This window comes from Bombina bombina, chromosome 8, assembly GCF_027579735.1.
Source record: "Bombina bombina isolate aBomBom1 chromosome 8, aBomBom1.pri, whole genome shotgun sequence".
In the NCBI taxonomy this organism is placed as follows: Eukaryota; Metazoa; Chordata; class Amphibia; order Anura; family Bombinatoridae; genus Bombina; species Bombina bombina.
Genome location: NC_069506.1, coordinates 299,906,749 through 299,924,245, shown reverse-complemented (window position 1 = coordinate 299,924,245; position 17,497 = coordinate 299,906,749). Strand labels below are relative to the sequence as shown.

Sequence of the window (17,497 nt, the reverse complement as noted above, 5' to 3'; positions counted from 1 at the left end):
TATAATACGCTTTATTATTATTATTGTAAAAAATCATTCGTTATGACAGTCCTCAACACTCAGCTTCCTGAGAGGCACCGGAAGCTAACGCCACGTGCTTCTGTTTGTTTCCGGTACACGACTTCCTGTAGTCGGGAAACCGGAAGTCAGTAACTTGCAGGATGGTGGAGAGATCTGAGAGTGTAGTAGGCTGGGAGAGGCCGTGTGGGGAGAGCAGGTGAGAGCTGGCACGGTGTGACCAGACCGGCTGTGTAACGGAGGGAAGGGGTCAGCGAGGGTCATGTGACAGGCATTAACCCTTTGCTTGTCATAGACAGTGTTGTGCAGTGAGTTGCAGATCTCATGCAGACAAGGGGTTAGCTGAGGTGACAGGAGGCAGTGTTTATCCGGGGAAGTCAAGGAGCGCTGGGCTTAGTCAGGAGAGCTAAAAAGAGACTGTTTTATCTATGGGGTGAAGAGATTCTTTACCTGGGGGGCATGTTCTGGACTTATAGTGTGGGTAGCAGGAAAGTGGAGGCTAGACTTATACTGGGGGTGTGGGGGTGAGAACAGAGGCTACACTTATACTGTGAGTGTAGAATAGATGCTGGACTCATACTGTGGGAAGGAGTGATTGTGGATACTGGAAATATACTGTGAGTGGGTGTAGAGCGGAGCCTGGACCTATAGTTTTTTTTGGGGGGGCAGGGCAGCTGGAGCCTAGTTACTTTGATGGAGAGAGAGCAGAGGATGGACTTTTACTGTGGTTGAGGGAGAACGGAGGATGGACTTTTACTGTGGTTGAGGGAGAGCAGAGGATGGGCTTTTACTGTGGTTGAGGGAGAGCGGAGGATGGACTTTTACTGTGGTTGAGGGAGAGCGGAGGATGGACTTTTACTGTGGTTGAGGGAGAGCGGAGGATGGACTTTTACTGTGGTTGAGGAAGAGCGGAGGATGGACTTTTACTGTGGTTGAAGGAGAGCGGAGAATGGACTTTTACTGTGGTTGAGGGAGAGCGGAGGATGGACTTTTACTGTGGTTGAGGGAGAGCGGAGGATGGACTTTTACTGTGGTTGAGGGAGAGCGGAGGATGGACTTTTACTGTGGTTGAGGGAGAGCGGAGGATGGCCTTTTACTGTGGTTGAGGGAGAGCGGAGGATGGACTTTAACTGTGGTTGAGGGAGAGCGGAGGATGGACTTTTACTGTGGTTGAGGGAGAGCGGAGGATGGACTTTTACTGTGGTTGAGGGAGAGCGGAGGATGGACTTTTACTGTGGTTGAAGGAGAGTGGAGGATGGACTTTTACTGTGGTTGAGGGAGAGCGGAGGATGGACTTTTACTGTGGTTGAGGGAGAGCGGAGGATGGCCTTTTACTGTGGTTGAGGGAGAGCGGAGGATGGCCTTTTACTGTGGTTGAGGGAGAGCGGAGGATGGACTTTAACTGTGGTTGAGGGAGAGCGGAGGATGGACTTTTACTGTGGTTGAGGGAGAGCGGAGGATGGACTTTTACTGTGGTTGAGGGAGAGCGGAGGATGGACTTTTACTGTGGTTGAAGGAGAGTGGAGGATGGACTTTTACTGTGGTTGAGGGAGAGCGGAGGATGGACTTTTACTGTGGTTGAGGGAGAGCGGAGGATGGACTTTTACTGTGGTTGAGGGAGAGCGGAGGATGGACTTTAACTGTGGTTGAGGGAGAGCGGAGGATGGACTTTAACTGTGGTTGAGGGAGAGCGGAGGATGGACTTTAACTGTGGTTGAGGGAGAGCGGAGGATGGACTTTAACTGTGGTTGAGGGAGAGCGGAGGATGGACTTTTACTGTGGTTGAGGGAGAGCGGAGGATGGACTTTAACTGTGGTTGAGGGAGAGCGGAGGATGGACTTTAACTGTGGTTGAGGGAGAGCGGAGGATGGACTTTAACTGTGGTTGAGGGAGAGCGGAGGATGGACTTTAACTGTGGTTGAGGGAGAGCGGAGGATGGACTTTAACTGTGGTTGAGGGAGAGCGGAGGATGGACTTTTACTGTGGTTGAGGGAGAGCGGAGGATGGACTTTTACTGTGGTTGAGGGAGAGCGGAGGATGGACTTTTACTGTGGTTGAGGGAGAGCGGAGGATGGACTTTTACTGTGGTTGAGGGAGAGCGGAGGATGGACTTTTACTGTGGTTGAGGGAGAGCGGAGGATGGACTTTTACTGTGGTTGAGGGAGAGCGGAGGATGGACTTTTACTGTGGTTGAGGGAGAGCGGAGGATGGACTTTTACTGTGGTTGAGGGAGAGCGGAGGATGGACTTTAACTGTGGTTGAGGGAGAGCGGAGGATGGACTTTAACTGTGGTTGAGGGAGAGCGGAGGATGGACTTTTACTGTGGTTGAGGGAGAGCGGAGGATGGACTTTTACCGTGGTTGAGGGAGAGCGGAGGATGGACTTTTACCGTGGTTGAGGGAGAGCGGAGGATGGACTTTTGCCGTGGTTGAGGGAGAGCGGAGGATGGACTTTTGCCGTGGTTGAGGGAGAGCGGAGGATGGACTTTTGCCGTGGTTGAGGGAGAGTGGAGGATGGACTTTTGCCGTGGTTGAGGGAGAGCGGAGGATGGACTTTTGCCGTGGTCGGAGGGAGAGCGGAGGCTGGATTTTGCCGTGGTCGGAGGGAGAGCGGAGGCTGGATTTTGCCGTGGTCGGGGGAAGAGCGGAGGCTGGACTTTTTCTGTGGTCGGAGGCTGGACTTTTACTGTGGTTGAGGGAGAGCGGAGGCTGGACTTTTACAGTGGTTGAGGGAGGTCGGAGGCTGGACTTTTACTGTTGGTGGAGGGTCTACTATTTGAAACCTTGTCTACTATTTTTTTTTTTAGGTAAGCAGTCATGGATTCATTGGATGCCATGCTGACTGATTCCATGGAGCTTGGGCCCTGTGTGGTGAACAATGGGACACGTATTATGGAAGAATGTATGTTGGGAGGAACTAGAGTCAGTCTACCTGAAGACCTGTTAGAGGATGTGAGTAAAGCTGAGACGTCTTTAAACATTCTTACGCTCTCACTAAATTTTGTTATGTTAGTACATTATTGTATTTTTAACTTTAATCCAACACTTCTATCTCCCTGCAATATCTTGTCTGACCCTCTTAAATGGATTTTGCCCACACACCCAGTATCATCCTTGGCTCACCAAGTGCTATCTTCTGTGTGACTGCACTACTAAGGGCTTCATTCCTCTGGTCGTTTAGGTTTTGTATTGTGTACTAAAGAGTATGAGTTATAGTCTTCATCTGGTTCTTTAAAGCACCGTAGCACAGGTGCCATTGTACTGTTATAAATCAACTGCACATGTGTAAATATGGGAGTTCTATGGGAGTGTATGAAAGGCGATTGTAAGATGCTATACACAGAAAGCAGCGTAATGCCCTTTTTTTTGCGATAAATCCACCTGGGCAGCCCCTGTGAGGGTCAATGAGAAAAACTACATCTGATCTGGAGAAGTTTAGATGATCGGCAACTTAGTGTTTCATGTTCCATTAACTTTAAAGCTCACTTCTGCCCAGTTTAAGGGAAAACGGGGAATACACTTTTGGCAGGTAATAATGACTTGAGTATGATAACCATGAACTTAGTTTTGGATACCAACCTACTAAATTTTTTTAATGTCACCTTTAGTTCTCTTATGATTTCTGGGGTTTCTTTTACAGCCAGAGCTGTTTTTTGATGTTGTCAGTCTGGATACATGGCAGAACGTACTGTCAGACTCCCAACGGGAACACCTCAAGCAGTTCCTGCCCTGCTTTCCTGAAGACAACGCTAATCAGCAAGAACAGATCATCCATGCTCTGTTTAAGGGGGACAATTTCCGCTTTGGAAACCCTTTGCAGATTGCACAGAAGCTGTTCCGTGGTAAGCTTATTTGGAGAATGTTTTGATGTTTGTTTTTTTTCTTATGTACAACAGGAGGTTTATCTGCTCTGCACTCTACAATATGATGTGCTTTATGTAATGAGGATTTGTTATCTACAGATGGACACTTTAACCCAGAAGTAGTGAAGTATCGGCAGCTCTGTCTTAAGTCGCAGTACAAGCGATATGTGACTACTCAACAGCAGTATTTTCACAAGTTGCTTACACAGATTCTAGCATCCAGAAAGGTAAGTCAATGGTATCTTAAGCTTCAATGCAAAGCTTAACAAACACCAAGCGCATATCAGATCCTGGTGCACATTAAAGTGCCTCTAAAGACTCCTAGCTTTTTTGGTAAATGGAGTAACGGCATAACACAGGTCATATGTAAGGAGTTAAACTACTGCTCTGTATTGTTGGCACTTAGCATGAAACAGAGACATTGTACTAATATTTTTTTCATCTTGAAGAATGTATTTTAAAACGCTTTACAGGTTTTTAAAAAACTTATACTGTGCTGATCTACTTTTTCTTGTGTCTTTGTCAGTTCAGCTATGGCAATTGTCCTTTTTAGCTAGTGAGGTACTGATATACTTTCCATCTTTTCAATAGTTTTTCACATTCATGATAGAAGATGTTTTCCTGTAATGTACCTTTAAATCACTTCTACAAGTATTTTCTTGGCTTCCATTTCTATTCTTTTCTCTTCAGGGGAAATAAAGTCTGGGAAAGAACCTTAAAAAAAAAATCTTTGTGCGGAGACTTTATGGATGAATTAAATAATATTTATTTTTTGACTGTGGCAAAACCTGAGAAGTTCAGGGTGTTTTTTTTTTTTTTTTAAATGCTTTATTTTCTGAATGTGCAAGATTATTATGTAATAAAATCTGATTTAAAGTTAAGTCCATCAGCTTTGAGATATCTGCCTTTTTTTGTACAGTTTCATTGTAAATGTTATGACATTCAATACTATATCTGAACAGAGCCATATCATTTGGGTTTTTGGATCCAAGTTTATTGCAAATGCTTCACCTTATTACCATCATGGGGAGGGGTTACAGCACTTTGACAGCCAAGAGGTTAATGTTATCTCATAAAGCAAAATAATTGTTTCGCACTCCCTTGGATGTATTCTAGGAGCTACTAGATCTTGCCAGGAAAAATGGCCCAGATTTTGTGATGAAACGAAAACCTGCCTCTTTAAGGAATACTCCAGAAGAGCGGGAGAGACTGGCTCAGAGGCGATACCTAAAGATTCTGCGCGAGGTGAAGGAAGAATGTGGAGATGGCGCCTTGTCTTCTGAAGAGGAAGGTGAGTCTAGTACTGTTAAGGCCTAATACAGTAGAACAAGGTGTGGAATTATGTATGTACGGGGATGGTTAAATGGTCAGTGTTCTTATTGACTTAAATTTTTTACAAATAGCTCCTTTTATCTTTATTTTGTCATTTGAAATTGATCTATTTTGCTTGTTATATCTTAAAGGGACAGTATACTCCAGATTTTTTATTGTTTAAAAAGTTAGCTAATCCCCTTTATTCCCCATTCCCTTTTATAATAAACACTGTTATATTAATACATTTTACTTCTGTGATTACCTTGTATCTAAACCTCTACAGTCTTTCCCCCTTATTTCAGTTCTTTTGACAGACTTGAATTTTAGCTAATCAGCGCTTACTCATAAATAATGCCACAGGAGTGAGCACAATGCTATCTATATAGCACATATGATCTAGTGTTGTTAAGCTCTGAAAAACTGTAAAAATGCACTGAGATAAGAGGCGGTATTCAAGGGCTTAGAAATTAGCATATGAGCCTACCTGGCTTTAGTTTTCAACAAAGAATACCAAAGAAACAAAGCAAATTTGATGATAAAAGTAAATTGGAACATTGTTTAAATTGCATGCCCTATCTGCATCATGAAAGTTTAATTTTGACTAGACTGTCCCTTTAAGTATTGGCTATATTAAAGCTATGTATATATGAAGCTTCAGAATAATTTACACTCCCTGAGATATTTATGCTAAAATGTGCACTTGCTTTTTTGTATTAGACAGAGGTAAGATAAGAAGGTCATTGTGGATAGAGAAAAAAAGTGCCCTCCCTGCACACTCAGCCCATTGTGGTTTCAACTTGCAAAAACAGCTATTTCATACAAAAAGTAAACCTAATGGATCAATTTCCCATACATTTTATACACAGCAGCTACTAGAATAAACATTGTAAACTCATTTTTATGTACACTGTCCCTTTACAATTCTCTGAATTCTGGGTGACCTATTAGTGGGTTGACTTGTTGTAATAATAACAACAATAATGCTGGTTTGAGGCTAATACACATTTAACTATATCGGCATTTAAACACAACATTGAAAAATAATTTTGTTAGCAAATATTGTATTGCTTTGCAGTTCAGGAACGCTGATACATGAAATAAATAGCAATATTTTTATTTTTTTTAAAGCTGTGCTCTCACTCGCTGTCTGAATCATGAAGTTTAGTTTAGACTTTTTTCAGAACTAAAGGAATACGTGAATTTCCCTCATATAGAGGAAAACCAATCTAGCTATATATGTGTAATATACATGACTTTTACATCTATTTGTTGCTTCTCATTAGATCTGAGCTCTTGGCTCCCTTCCTCTTCTACCCATTCACCAAGTGTTGGAGTTCCATTGAGAGTTATACCTACACTTTCCACGCAGGATATGAAGACAGCAGGTGAGTACTGGTGTTTTCATTTTGTAAGTAGTTTTATTTTAGCCATTATGAGACCTTTTTCCTTTAGCTGTACAACACAATATAATTATATTAGTATCATTTAAGAAATAGTTTTTCATCACTCTACTTCTTATCAGCAGACTTTGCTTATTGTAGAAGCCAATTTACCAATGAAATCTGACCTGTAGGCTGATGGACAGGAAAAGGGTAGTACCCACTTCAGAGGCTTTAAAGGATACATTGTGGCGCATTATTTTAGCTCGATTTCAAAACAGGTTGATGGGCAACAGTTCTGCTTTTTATATAAAAAGCCATTTGAGGTGAAGTATACGTTTCCTTTCGTATTATTGTTGTTTGGTACTTTGTGGCATCATCACCTGTTATTATAAAGCCACATGGAAGATGTACTGTAGAGTAGATGCTGGAATTGCACTTGGTCAGTGAACCAAAGAAGAATGATGGTGTGTGGTGGATCCTGTAGAATTATTTCCATGTTAAATACACTGTATTCTATTGCCATTATCTCAGGTTTTAGCTTGTGCGTCCTCTATTAGTGGTGGTTTGCATTATGGCTTCTCTGCCAGACAATATCTTCTTTGGATGATGGTGGATAAATTGCTAAGAAATCTGTGCTGTTCTTGATTTGCTTATGTTATAAAGGTCTCCTCTCTTCTTGGTTATTTAAATGTGTGACATATTTTGAACATAGTTTTAATAAAGGCTTAAAGTGTTGTCGTACTTGGCTTCCTCACTAACTAGAGGATCTTTATAAATGGTAAGTGATCTATCACTGTTATCAGTAAATTTCTGCTTAGTGGGAAGGGATAAACTCTATGAATTCCATTCACCTAAATAGGGGAGCAATATCGATACATTTCTCCTTCAGGATCTGTGAAGCCAAATGAATCATCAGCAAAGAGCAGTTGCTTTTGCCTTCTGAGATTCCAGTAGACTTCATTTCACATATGTAAAGGTGACAACAAGCAACATATAAGCAATGTAATATGTCAAATAAACAAGACAATGACAAGATGCCCCAACTAGATTCATAATGCCTCCAAATGTTTTTTTTAAGAGCAATACATCTACAAGAGCAGCCCGGTCATGCAAACCAGCAAGTAGATTATATTTGTAAACATTAAGTTCCGCAAGGAGGGTGAGGACTGAACGAGCAGGAATTTCAGAAGGTCATTTAGTATATAAAAGACCATCTAGTTATGGATATTATGGCTGTAGGCAGCACTCAAGTCAGAAAATTATTTTCAATATTTCCTGCGCTGATAGTTTTGAAAAGACTTTCTAAGTTGGTGCTTTTATTTTTTTATTCTAAAAAACATTGTTAAAAATGTTTTTTACAGAGTGTGTAGGACAGAGTGTGTCTTAAGGAGGGGTGGGTATGGTTGTGATTTTTTTTTTATATATATATTTTATTCCTAAGATTTGTCTTTACTGGGTTGAATAGTGAGACTTTTACTTCCTTGGAGGAAAATGAGGGTAATGGGGAAAGGTTGGAATTTTGGAATTACATGAGTGACCTCATGCAACTCGTTTTCTACAGCTACTCTGAGGGATCTTCAGTATAAAGGTTTAGTTCGTGACAATAAGACACAGGGGCTCCCTGTGCACTGCCAGACTATGTTTAGCACTTTATTAAAGATAGGAAAGTCTACATCTGGGACTGTAGTTCTACTAGGATGTTAGAAAACAGGATTGTGAGCTTATATTTAGCTTGAAGATATTTGAGCTTCTACATAATGTATTTCTGTTAAGTTTGTAGAACATCCATTGATTATCTATTTCTTCCTTAGTTAGGATCAGACAATTTGGCGTCTCACTCCTTGTTCTAATTTGTTTGATTCTAAAACTTTTGACTTGTCTTTCTTTTGAGCTCTTGAAAATTATAATATATCTTTAGACTGCTTGGAGCTTAAAGGGACATAAAATAATATGAACTAACATAAGTTTCTAAATATATAATGCAGTTAAAGCTTACCTGCAAAATGGTTTCTGTTTTTAACCCACATTAACCACTTTAATTTTGTTTGCACCAAGCTCCCCCCCGGGCATTTCTATACATGGAAGGCGCTATTCAGGTCACAGCTTCAGCCGAATGCGCATGTGCAGGGTAGGGGACACAGTAACATGACATCTGACTGAAGCTTTCACAAAGCATGTGACATCCTCATGGAAACAAGCAAGCCTCTTGGCAAAAAACAATAGCAGTTCCTGCTGTCCCTCCTCAACCCCCCTTACTTGCATAAGTAATTATCCTCACATGCACACTTTGTTACTTGATTGCACAAGGTTTGTAGTAGGACACTGATAAGGGGGGTGGAGCAGGCTATGCTTGGCAACACTAAAGTGTAAGTTATTTTTCAGGTTTTTGGAAATTTTATTAAAATACTTAAGCTTTTTTTTTACACTTTTTTTCACGCACTGTTTTACATCAGTTGTTGTGCAACCAGTATGCATGCTTAACAACATCTAGAGAAGGTTTTACCTTGTTCCTCTTCATTGGACTGGAAACTGGGTCTCATCTTACAGATGATAGCTTCTACTTTACTTAATAAAGAGACTGAATTTTACCACATTTAAAAGTTAGAATTTTTTTTGTTAACCTTTTTTTCTATGATGTATTTAAAATAATTATATTTCATGTTGCCTGTCAGTAAAGTCACTCTCACTGTCCCTTTTTTTCTTTGTGATTCTGTATAAATAATAATCAATTTTTTTTTATAAATTCGAAGACAAACTAGAACTTGACAACCGTGATTTGAAGCTACTGTTAAGACGACATCGGGAGAAAAGGAAACGTCAGCCGGTAAGTAGAGTATTAAATCTAAATTAATAAAAAAAGGTTTGAATGAGGTAGCTTATTTATGCTGTGATGCTTCAGTTGTTTATGACAAATTAGCCTCTAGTCTTATCACCCCCTCCTGCCACAGGAACACCCCATGTACAGTGGTTTGTCGGAAGGGGGCATTTATATTTATAATTTTAAACATATGACCATTTATAAAAAGGATTAAACTAAAAACGTCCTGACTTTCATGAATTCAGTTTAGACTCTAAAATGTTATTTAACTGCACATTAAAGGGACAGTCTAGTCCAAAAAAAACTTTCATGATTCAGATAGAGCATGTAATTTTAAACATTTTTCCAATTTACTTTTATCACCAATTTTCCTTTGTTCTCTTGGTATTCTTAGTTAAAAGCTTAACCTAGGAGGTTCATATGCTAATTTCTTAGACCTTGCAGGCCGCCTCTTAAGAATGCAATTTAACAGGTTTTTCACCACTAGAGGGTGTTAGTTCATGTTTTTCATATAGATAACACTGTGCTCATGCACGTGAAGTTACCTGGGAGCCATCACTGATTGGCTAAACTGCAAGTCTGTCAAAAGAACTGAAATAAAGGGGCAGTTTGCAGAGGCTTAGATACAAGATAATTACAGAGGTAAAAAATATATAAATATAACTGTGTTGGTTATGCAAAACTGGGGAATGGGTAAAAAAGGAATTATCTTTTTAACCAATAACAATTCTAGTGTAGACTGTCCCTTTAAATATATTGAACTAAATCAACTGTAACAATTTCTTAAAGGGACAGTCTTCTCCCCAGTTTTGCATATAAATACACTTTTTACCTCTGATTACCTTGTTGTATCTAAGCCTCTGCAGACTGCCCCCTTATTTCAGTTCTTTTGACTGATATGCTGATTCCTAGGTAACTCCACTGGAGTGAGCACAATGTTATCTATGGCACACATGAACTAGCGTTCTCTAGCTGTAAAAAAACTGTCAAAATGCAGTGAGATAAAAGGGGGCCTTCAAGCGCTTAAAAATTAGCATATGAGCCTACCTAGGTTTTGTACTCCACAAAGAATACCAAAAGAACAAAGCAAATTTGATAATATACAGAAAAATGTTCTGTAGTCTTCACTATTTTTACCTTTGATCCTCCTAGCAACGTGCCACATTCTAGCTAAAACTCTCTGCTACATACTTCAGCATAATTTATTGTTTGGTCTAAGTACAAGTATACTCAGAGTATATATGCGCATTTCTATCAGTATACATACACTATGTAATATCCGGGCTTTCTATTTAGATACAATAACTATTGGTTTGAAATCCATTTAATATCTAGTTCTCTTAATGATTTTACATTGGCATGTTCCGTATTGTTTCAGATTTGTAAAGTTGCCTTCAAATTCCTAAAATATGGTCAAAAAGAAACAAACAATTGTAATGTTTTATAAAACGTAAACCAAAGAATACGTCACTAGGTGTAAAAGGATATTCATAGAAAAATAAAGCAGTGTGTTTTACTTAAAGGGACGTGAAACCCAATTTTTTTTTTATCTATTATCAAATTTTCTTTGTTCTATTGGTATCTTGTTGAAAAGCAGCGACATAAGGATCAGGAGCGGGCACATATTTGGAGCACTATATGGAAGCAGATGTTATCCGTTTGCAAGAACACTAGATGCCAGCACTATTTCCTGCCATGTACTGCTTCAGACACCCATCTAGGTAGCTCTTCAACAAAGAATACCATGGGGACGAAGCACATTTGACAAAAGTAAATAGGAAACTTTTTCAAAAAAGGCATCCTCTGAATCACAAAAGAAACATTTTGGGTTTAATTTCCTTTTCACCTCTTAACCAGTTTCCTTCCTTTGCTGGAAAGAAAAAATAAAGCACCACAGCCTGTAGCGTAACCCACAGCTCTCCACGTGCGAGTTCCTGTGAATTTCCCAACGTTTTTAGTATTTTCATTGACATGATGTGGTCAACAAACCATTGTGAACCAGTTGTTTATCATAGTATTGGATAACAGGGATGTTACATGGGAGGGATGAGAATGATTGTTCTGCCTATAATTCTGTCCTTCATTCTGTTGTGCAGGATCATCCAGACCTAATGACAGACAATGTGACCATGGATGATATCATGACTCGGGCTAACGCTGGTAGGAAAGGATCACTTGCAGGTAAGAACACCTATATTTTGTACCTGTTAAAAAGTCTCGTTAGATTGATATTTTACCCCTTTTTTAATTGTAATTATTTGTCATTGATCTTAAAGGAACAGGTCTTAAATGTCACATAACCACAACTTCAGTTTGCTTTACGCATGAACTCTTTACTTGAGACAACATGTAGAAGAACGATGGCCAATATTATTGCGCAGCTCTTTAAGATGAAAAAAGAACAGGTTGGAGTAGGAAGCTGTATTTCTGGATAACTTGCCTACTGCTACTAGAGTACTTACTACTACTGTCTTTGTTTTTAAAGGGACACTGAACCCAATTTGTTTCATGATTTAGATAGAGCATGTCATTTTAAGCAACTTTCTAATTTACTCCTATTCTCCATTTTTCTTAGTTGTCTTAGTATCTTTATTTGAAAAAGCAGGAATGTAAGTTTAGGAGCCGGCCCTTCTTTGGTTGAGCACTTGGGTAGTGCTTTCTGATTGGTGGCTACATTTACATGAAAGAAAAAATGTGGGTTCAGTATCCCTTTAAATTTGGATATTTCAGAATCCATGTCATGAGATATTAGATATACTTTTCTGGAGTTATCATTTGTCTAAGGAAGGCTATGATACATGTGCCCCAGCTATACGACTTCTAGTTGCCTGGTAATTTTATCTCCTGCTATTTATAGGCAATAGAAGATGCTTTTAAGCAATAGTGTTAACATTGGCTCTGGAATGCATTAGTAACCCACCCCAGCGCTGGCCTGGGATACTCCTGTATACAGCACTGGACATGTAGAAAAATGTGTATTCTCATTTGTACCCTGTGAAGTAATTATTACAAAATGTTTCTTTGGGTCAGTGTCATGTACAGTCACGTTGTCATTGTTATCCATATCCCACTGTAAATATAAAGAGGTTTCTCCAGTATTGATGTAAATCAAGTGGGTGATTGAAAGTTTGTGTTTAGTACAGTGGTTCCCAACCTGTTCTAGACCAAGGCACACGAAAATGAGATACAAATTGCCAAGGCACACCAATTTGCTCTAACCATTAGTAGTATGAAGCTGTCAGGGGTGGGGCTAGTAGAAAGAGGGTGTGGAAAAGGAGATATGAACCAATCGGACTAGAGAAATGGAATTTGAGTGACAAATAGGTGTGGCTAGTGGAGGACACTATTGAACACTGGTAGGCAGATCAGCTATACAGGGAATCATCTGACTTCTAATAGAGCCAGGTGCTCCGCACACCTGGCTCATAGTCAGTCAACTGTGACATGCGGAAGCCAGGAGCCTTGGTTTAACTGTAAACATACCAGCTCATTGCAATGTCACTTATCTATCTCCAGTCGGAGCTACTGTGTGCACGCTATTATGATGGAGTCTGGTGCCGGCATTTTGCTGTTGGCAGAATCACCAACTGGCTCCACATCCTTCTCCTTTCAACAAGCAGGACCAGGGTATTCTCCTTGGTACAGGACACATTTTCTAGGCACCTCTGTTGTTCAGACATGGTATAATTAAAGGGACACTGAACCCAAATTTTTTCTTTCGTGATTCAGATAGAGCATGAAATTTCAAGCAACTTTCTAATTTACTCCTATTATCACATTTTCTTCATTCTCTTGGTATCTTTATTTGAAATGCAAGAATATAAGTTTAAATGCCGGCCCATTTTTAGTAAACAACCTTGGTTGTTCTTGCTGATTGGTGGATAAATTCACCCACCAATAAATAAGTTCTGTCCAGAGTACTGAACCAAAAAAACCTTACATGCCTTCTTTTTCAAATAAATATAGCAAGAGAACGAAGAACAATTGATAATAGGAGTAAATTAGAAAGTTGCTTGAATTGCATGCTCTATCTGAATCATTTGGGTTCAGTGTCCCTTTAAACCCTGTCTTATTGCATTGGTTTTTAAAGTGGCACACTTCAACTTAGGTGCAGCCACGACTCATAGGTTGAAAACCACTGGCCTAGTAGTATTAAAAGTGCTACTTCTCAAAAGTCCTAAGGAGACAGGATGCTTTATCTGTAATTAGTAAAGACAATCAGTTACAAATATTATCACCTTAGGTTCAATAGAACATGTACTTATAGTTTTTTGTTTTGTAGAATTTAAGGCTTGCATTTATGGAGAGAAAAAAATCTGCATATTGCATTCCAATATTGTTTAATATCTATTTAATGTTAGTGAACTCTACTTCAGTGATTTACAGTTTTGTATAAAAAATAAATAAATACTAAAACAAGAAGTAATGAATAATTCACACTGGTTTCCAAAAGAGAAAAAATTATAAACAGGACATACAGTGATCCCCAATATGTGAGACACATCGCCTATCATCCACGATATAAAGAGGAACTTAAATTATAACATGCATGGATATGGAAAGTGTATAGACAATAAAAGGTATTTATAAATTAGGCACTTTTTCAGTACATTAATATATCCCTCCCACAAAAGCAATAATGAATAATAATCTGACATTTTATTCATCATTCAAGTAAATCCCCTGACTGTGGTCTTGAAGGGACATTGTAATGGGCTTTTACCTTTCTTAGAAAAGAGGGAATTTCAAAATGTTTGTTTTCCCGAATAAAGCAAAGTTTTTGTTATCACAGTTTCAAAGGTGCGTCACTCTCCACCAGTAACACAGAGGCAGTTGTTATTATCAGCCAATGAGTTATATTCGTAGAAAACTAGTTCTGCAATATTAAACTCCATTACATATTTCTTTTAGGCAAAACAAATATTTTGATGTGTAAATGCTGCTCCGTTTATTTTATATTACATTGTTCCTTTAATATGAAGTCTGTGGGTTATTGGTGGAACACTGTTGAGGCTTTAATACTGATTTGGTCTATGCTGGGCAAAGATCTATTAACCTTTAGATATTTTGTAAGGTTGGAATAGTTTCTGTCCGTCCTAAAATTATTTGCCTGTCCCTCGTCACAGCCCTTTTTGATCTGGCCACCATAAAGAAACGAGTGAAGGAGCGAGACAAGAAAAAGAAGATGAAAGTCATCAAAACAGAAGTAGAGGATTTCCCAGAGCCCCCCGAGAGAACTGACCTGCTGCCTCCGCTTTTGCCGCCAGATAGCCCTCCGATGACCTTGACAGCAGTGAAGGAAGAGTAAGCTGGCTGTGCTTGTATTACCTGGCTCTAATCTTGGTCACAAAAGGGCAGCTTTATTAATAAAAAAAATATTAAATTCACATAATAGAAAAAAATATCACCTTTTCATTATCATCTTTATTTACATATAGTCTTTTTTGGAAATGCACAAACATGTTGCTTGTTTCAGTAGTTATTTTGTATTTGGCTTTTGCAGATTTAGAATATATATGATGTTTTGAACTCTATCTTCTTCTTTTTTTTTGTCCATTTTTTAAAGTCATGGTAAACTTTCTCCTTTGTGTAAACAGAACTGGAATGATATTGATATTTTAGATGGAGTTGAATTAATCAGCTGTATTGAAGATGCGCTGTAACTTTTTAGTGTATATATGAAATTCAAATACACTTCGCTCTGGCCGCCCACTTCAAAAGTAATATTTTTGTTGAGCTGACAGTTTGAAATATTCTCCAATCTGTGCTCTGGCTGCAACAAAAGTGCTGTATGGCTAGAGCACTGCTTAGAGAACAGGTAAAACTGTTAGCTCACCAAAAATATTACTTTTAAAGTGGGTGGCAGGAATTTGAATTTCAGCACTATATTAAAAAGTTACTTATGTCGCATTTTCGTTACAACTGATTAATTATACTCCATCTAAAATATCACTAGCATTCCTGGATTTAGACAAAGGGGAACGTTTTCTTTCACTTTAAAGTACCACCATTTGCCATCATTTACTGTGTAGTAACATGTACAGGTCACAAAATTCCTTTTAAATGCACTCTAAAGTCAAAATTAAACTTTTATGGTTCCGATAGAACCTGCAGTTTTTAAGAGACTTTACAAATTGCTTCCATAATCAAATTGCACACAGACTTTTTACATTCTCTGAACCACCAGCTACTACTGAGCATGTGCAACAGTTCATATTGTATAAGTATATGAGGCTGATTGTTGTCACATGATACAGTGGCCTGCAATTTAAAGCAAATTTTGAAAATTGTCAGAAAAAAAATCTACTACTCATTAAAATGTACCTGCTACTGAATTGTCTTTTTAATGTGCACTTGGTGGTGATGCAATTCTACTGTATTTAATGGGCCTTTGTTTCACTTGGACGTTTCTCTACAATTTAATTTGCTTTTCCTTCAGACCTTTAGAGGACGTAAAACCACCTCTTCCATTCAATGAAATATCTGCAAGTTTCTTCTGCCTGCTGCTGGACATACTAATGATGGAGGGGCCTTGCAGCATCCCCCTTGTAAGATACAGACCTTATTTGTAATTAATCAAACTGCACTTGATTAGTGTTGTATGTTGTCCCATAACTCCATATAGTCCATCGTCCCTAGTTTAATATCTATAAAGATTAAAGGGACAGTTTACTTGATTTTTTTAAAAAGATAACCCCTTTACTACCCATTCTCCAGCTTTGAACAACAGACATTGTTATATCAATATACTTTATGGCCTCTAAACCTATGCTTGTTTCTAAGACCCTGCAGGCCGCCTCTTATCTCAGTGCATTTTATTAGCTTTTCACAGACAGGGCTAGTACATGTGTGCCATATAAATACCATTGTGCTCACTTCCGTGGAGTATGATAATGGTCATACAAGAACCAGCACTGATTGGCTAGAATGTAAGTTTGTATAAAGCACTGAGATAAGTGGCAGTCTGCAGAGGCTTAGATACAAGGTAATCATAGAGGTTAAATGTTTATTAATATAACAGTGCTGGTTATGCAAAACTGGGGAATGTGTAATTAGGGTATTATCTATCTTTTAAACAATAACAATTTCCAAGTAGACTGTCCCTTTAGGTTGCACCAGTACTCTCATTCTGTATTTTTGCCAAGCTCTTGGGAAGTGTTTTTTATATGGCGTATAATAAACTAATTATTATTGGTATTTATTTACAGCTAGAAGATAAGGTTGCAGATTGGCAGTCATCGCCAGCAAGCACATTAAATAGCTGGTTCTCTGCTGCACCTAATTGGTGTGATCTGGTGCACTCTGCACTTTTTTACTTGAGTGGGGAGAGCAAAGGTGAGATTTAGTGTGATTGTGTAGCCGTACTTTAAAGGGACAGTCTAGTCAAAATTAAACTTTCGTGATTCAGATAGGGCATGACATTTTTAACAACTTTCCAATTGACGTTTATCATTAAATTTGCTTTGTTTCCTTAGTGGTATTTTTCAAAAGCTAAACCTAGGAAGGCTCAAACTGATTTCTAAACCGTTGAAAACCGCCTCTAAGCTCAGAGCATTTTTTTTACAGTTCGACAGTACTAGTTCATGTGTGTGTCATATAGATAACATTGTGCTCACTCCCGTGGAGTTATTTAGGAGTCTGCACTGATTGTCTAAACTGCTTGTCTGTCAAAAGCACTGAGATAAGGGGGCAGTCTGCAGAGGCTTAGATACAAGGTAATCACAGAAGTAAAACATATATTAATACAACTGTGCTGGTTATGCAGAACTGGGTAATGGGTAATAAAAACAATAAAAATTCTGGTGCTGACTGTCCCTTTAAGTTTCATTACATTGGATGTAATGAAAAGTATATTATGTCCTTTTTAGCCATTAAAAACTGGGAAAACAAAATATTCTTTTTTTGTTGTTGTAAATTTTCCAAAATACATCATTCTCTTTTTTTAACTTTTAGGAGCCTCTTCCAGCTTTGCTCCTTTTGTGGAATTCAGAGAAAAGACCCAGCAATGGAAGTGTATTGGTAAGTGTAGACTGTGTAGGGAACATGAAGTATTGTGCAGTGTAGACTGTGTAGGGAACATGAAGTATTGGGCAGTGCAAGCTG

The 17,497-nt window shown here is 38.8% G+C and overlaps 1 protein-coding gene across 2 annotated transcripts in view; it reads left to right on the top strand.

The window, feature by feature from the left end:
• The first annotated feature begins 118 nt into the window (after nucleotides 1-118).
• NFRKB (nuclear factor related to kappaB binding protein) overlaps nucleotides 119-17,497 on the top strand; it is a 139,011-nt gene continuing 121,632 nt past the window's right edge. For both annotated transcript variants that reach the window (XM_053691500.1, XM_053691499.1), the window contains exons 1-12: nucleotides 119-217; nucleotides 2,825-2,969; nucleotides 3,658-3,859; nucleotides 3,980-4,107; nucleotides 4,997-5,171; nucleotides 6,478-6,579; nucleotides 9,327-9,400; nucleotides 11,491-11,575; nucleotides 14,521-14,698; nucleotides 15,834-15,942; nucleotides 16,603-16,729; nucleotides 17,348-17,413. In XM_053691500.1, coding sequence (XP_053547475.1) covers nucleotides 2,835-2,969; nucleotides 3,658-3,859; nucleotides 3,980-4,107; nucleotides 4,997-5,171; nucleotides 6,478-6,579; nucleotides 9,327-9,400; nucleotides 11,491-11,575; nucleotides 14,521-14,698; nucleotides 15,834-15,942; nucleotides 16,603-16,729; nucleotides 17,348-17,413 — 1,381 coding nt within the window. In that variant the 5' untranslated portion in view covers nucleotides 119-217; nucleotides 2,825-2,834. The remainder of the gene's footprint in view (nucleotides 218-2,824; nucleotides 2,970-3,657; nucleotides 3,860-3,979; nucleotides 4,108-4,996; nucleotides 5,172-6,477; nucleotides 6,580-9,326; nucleotides 9,401-11,490; nucleotides 11,576-14,520; nucleotides 14,699-15,833; nucleotides 15,943-16,602; nucleotides 16,730-17,347; nucleotides 17,414-17,497) is intronic.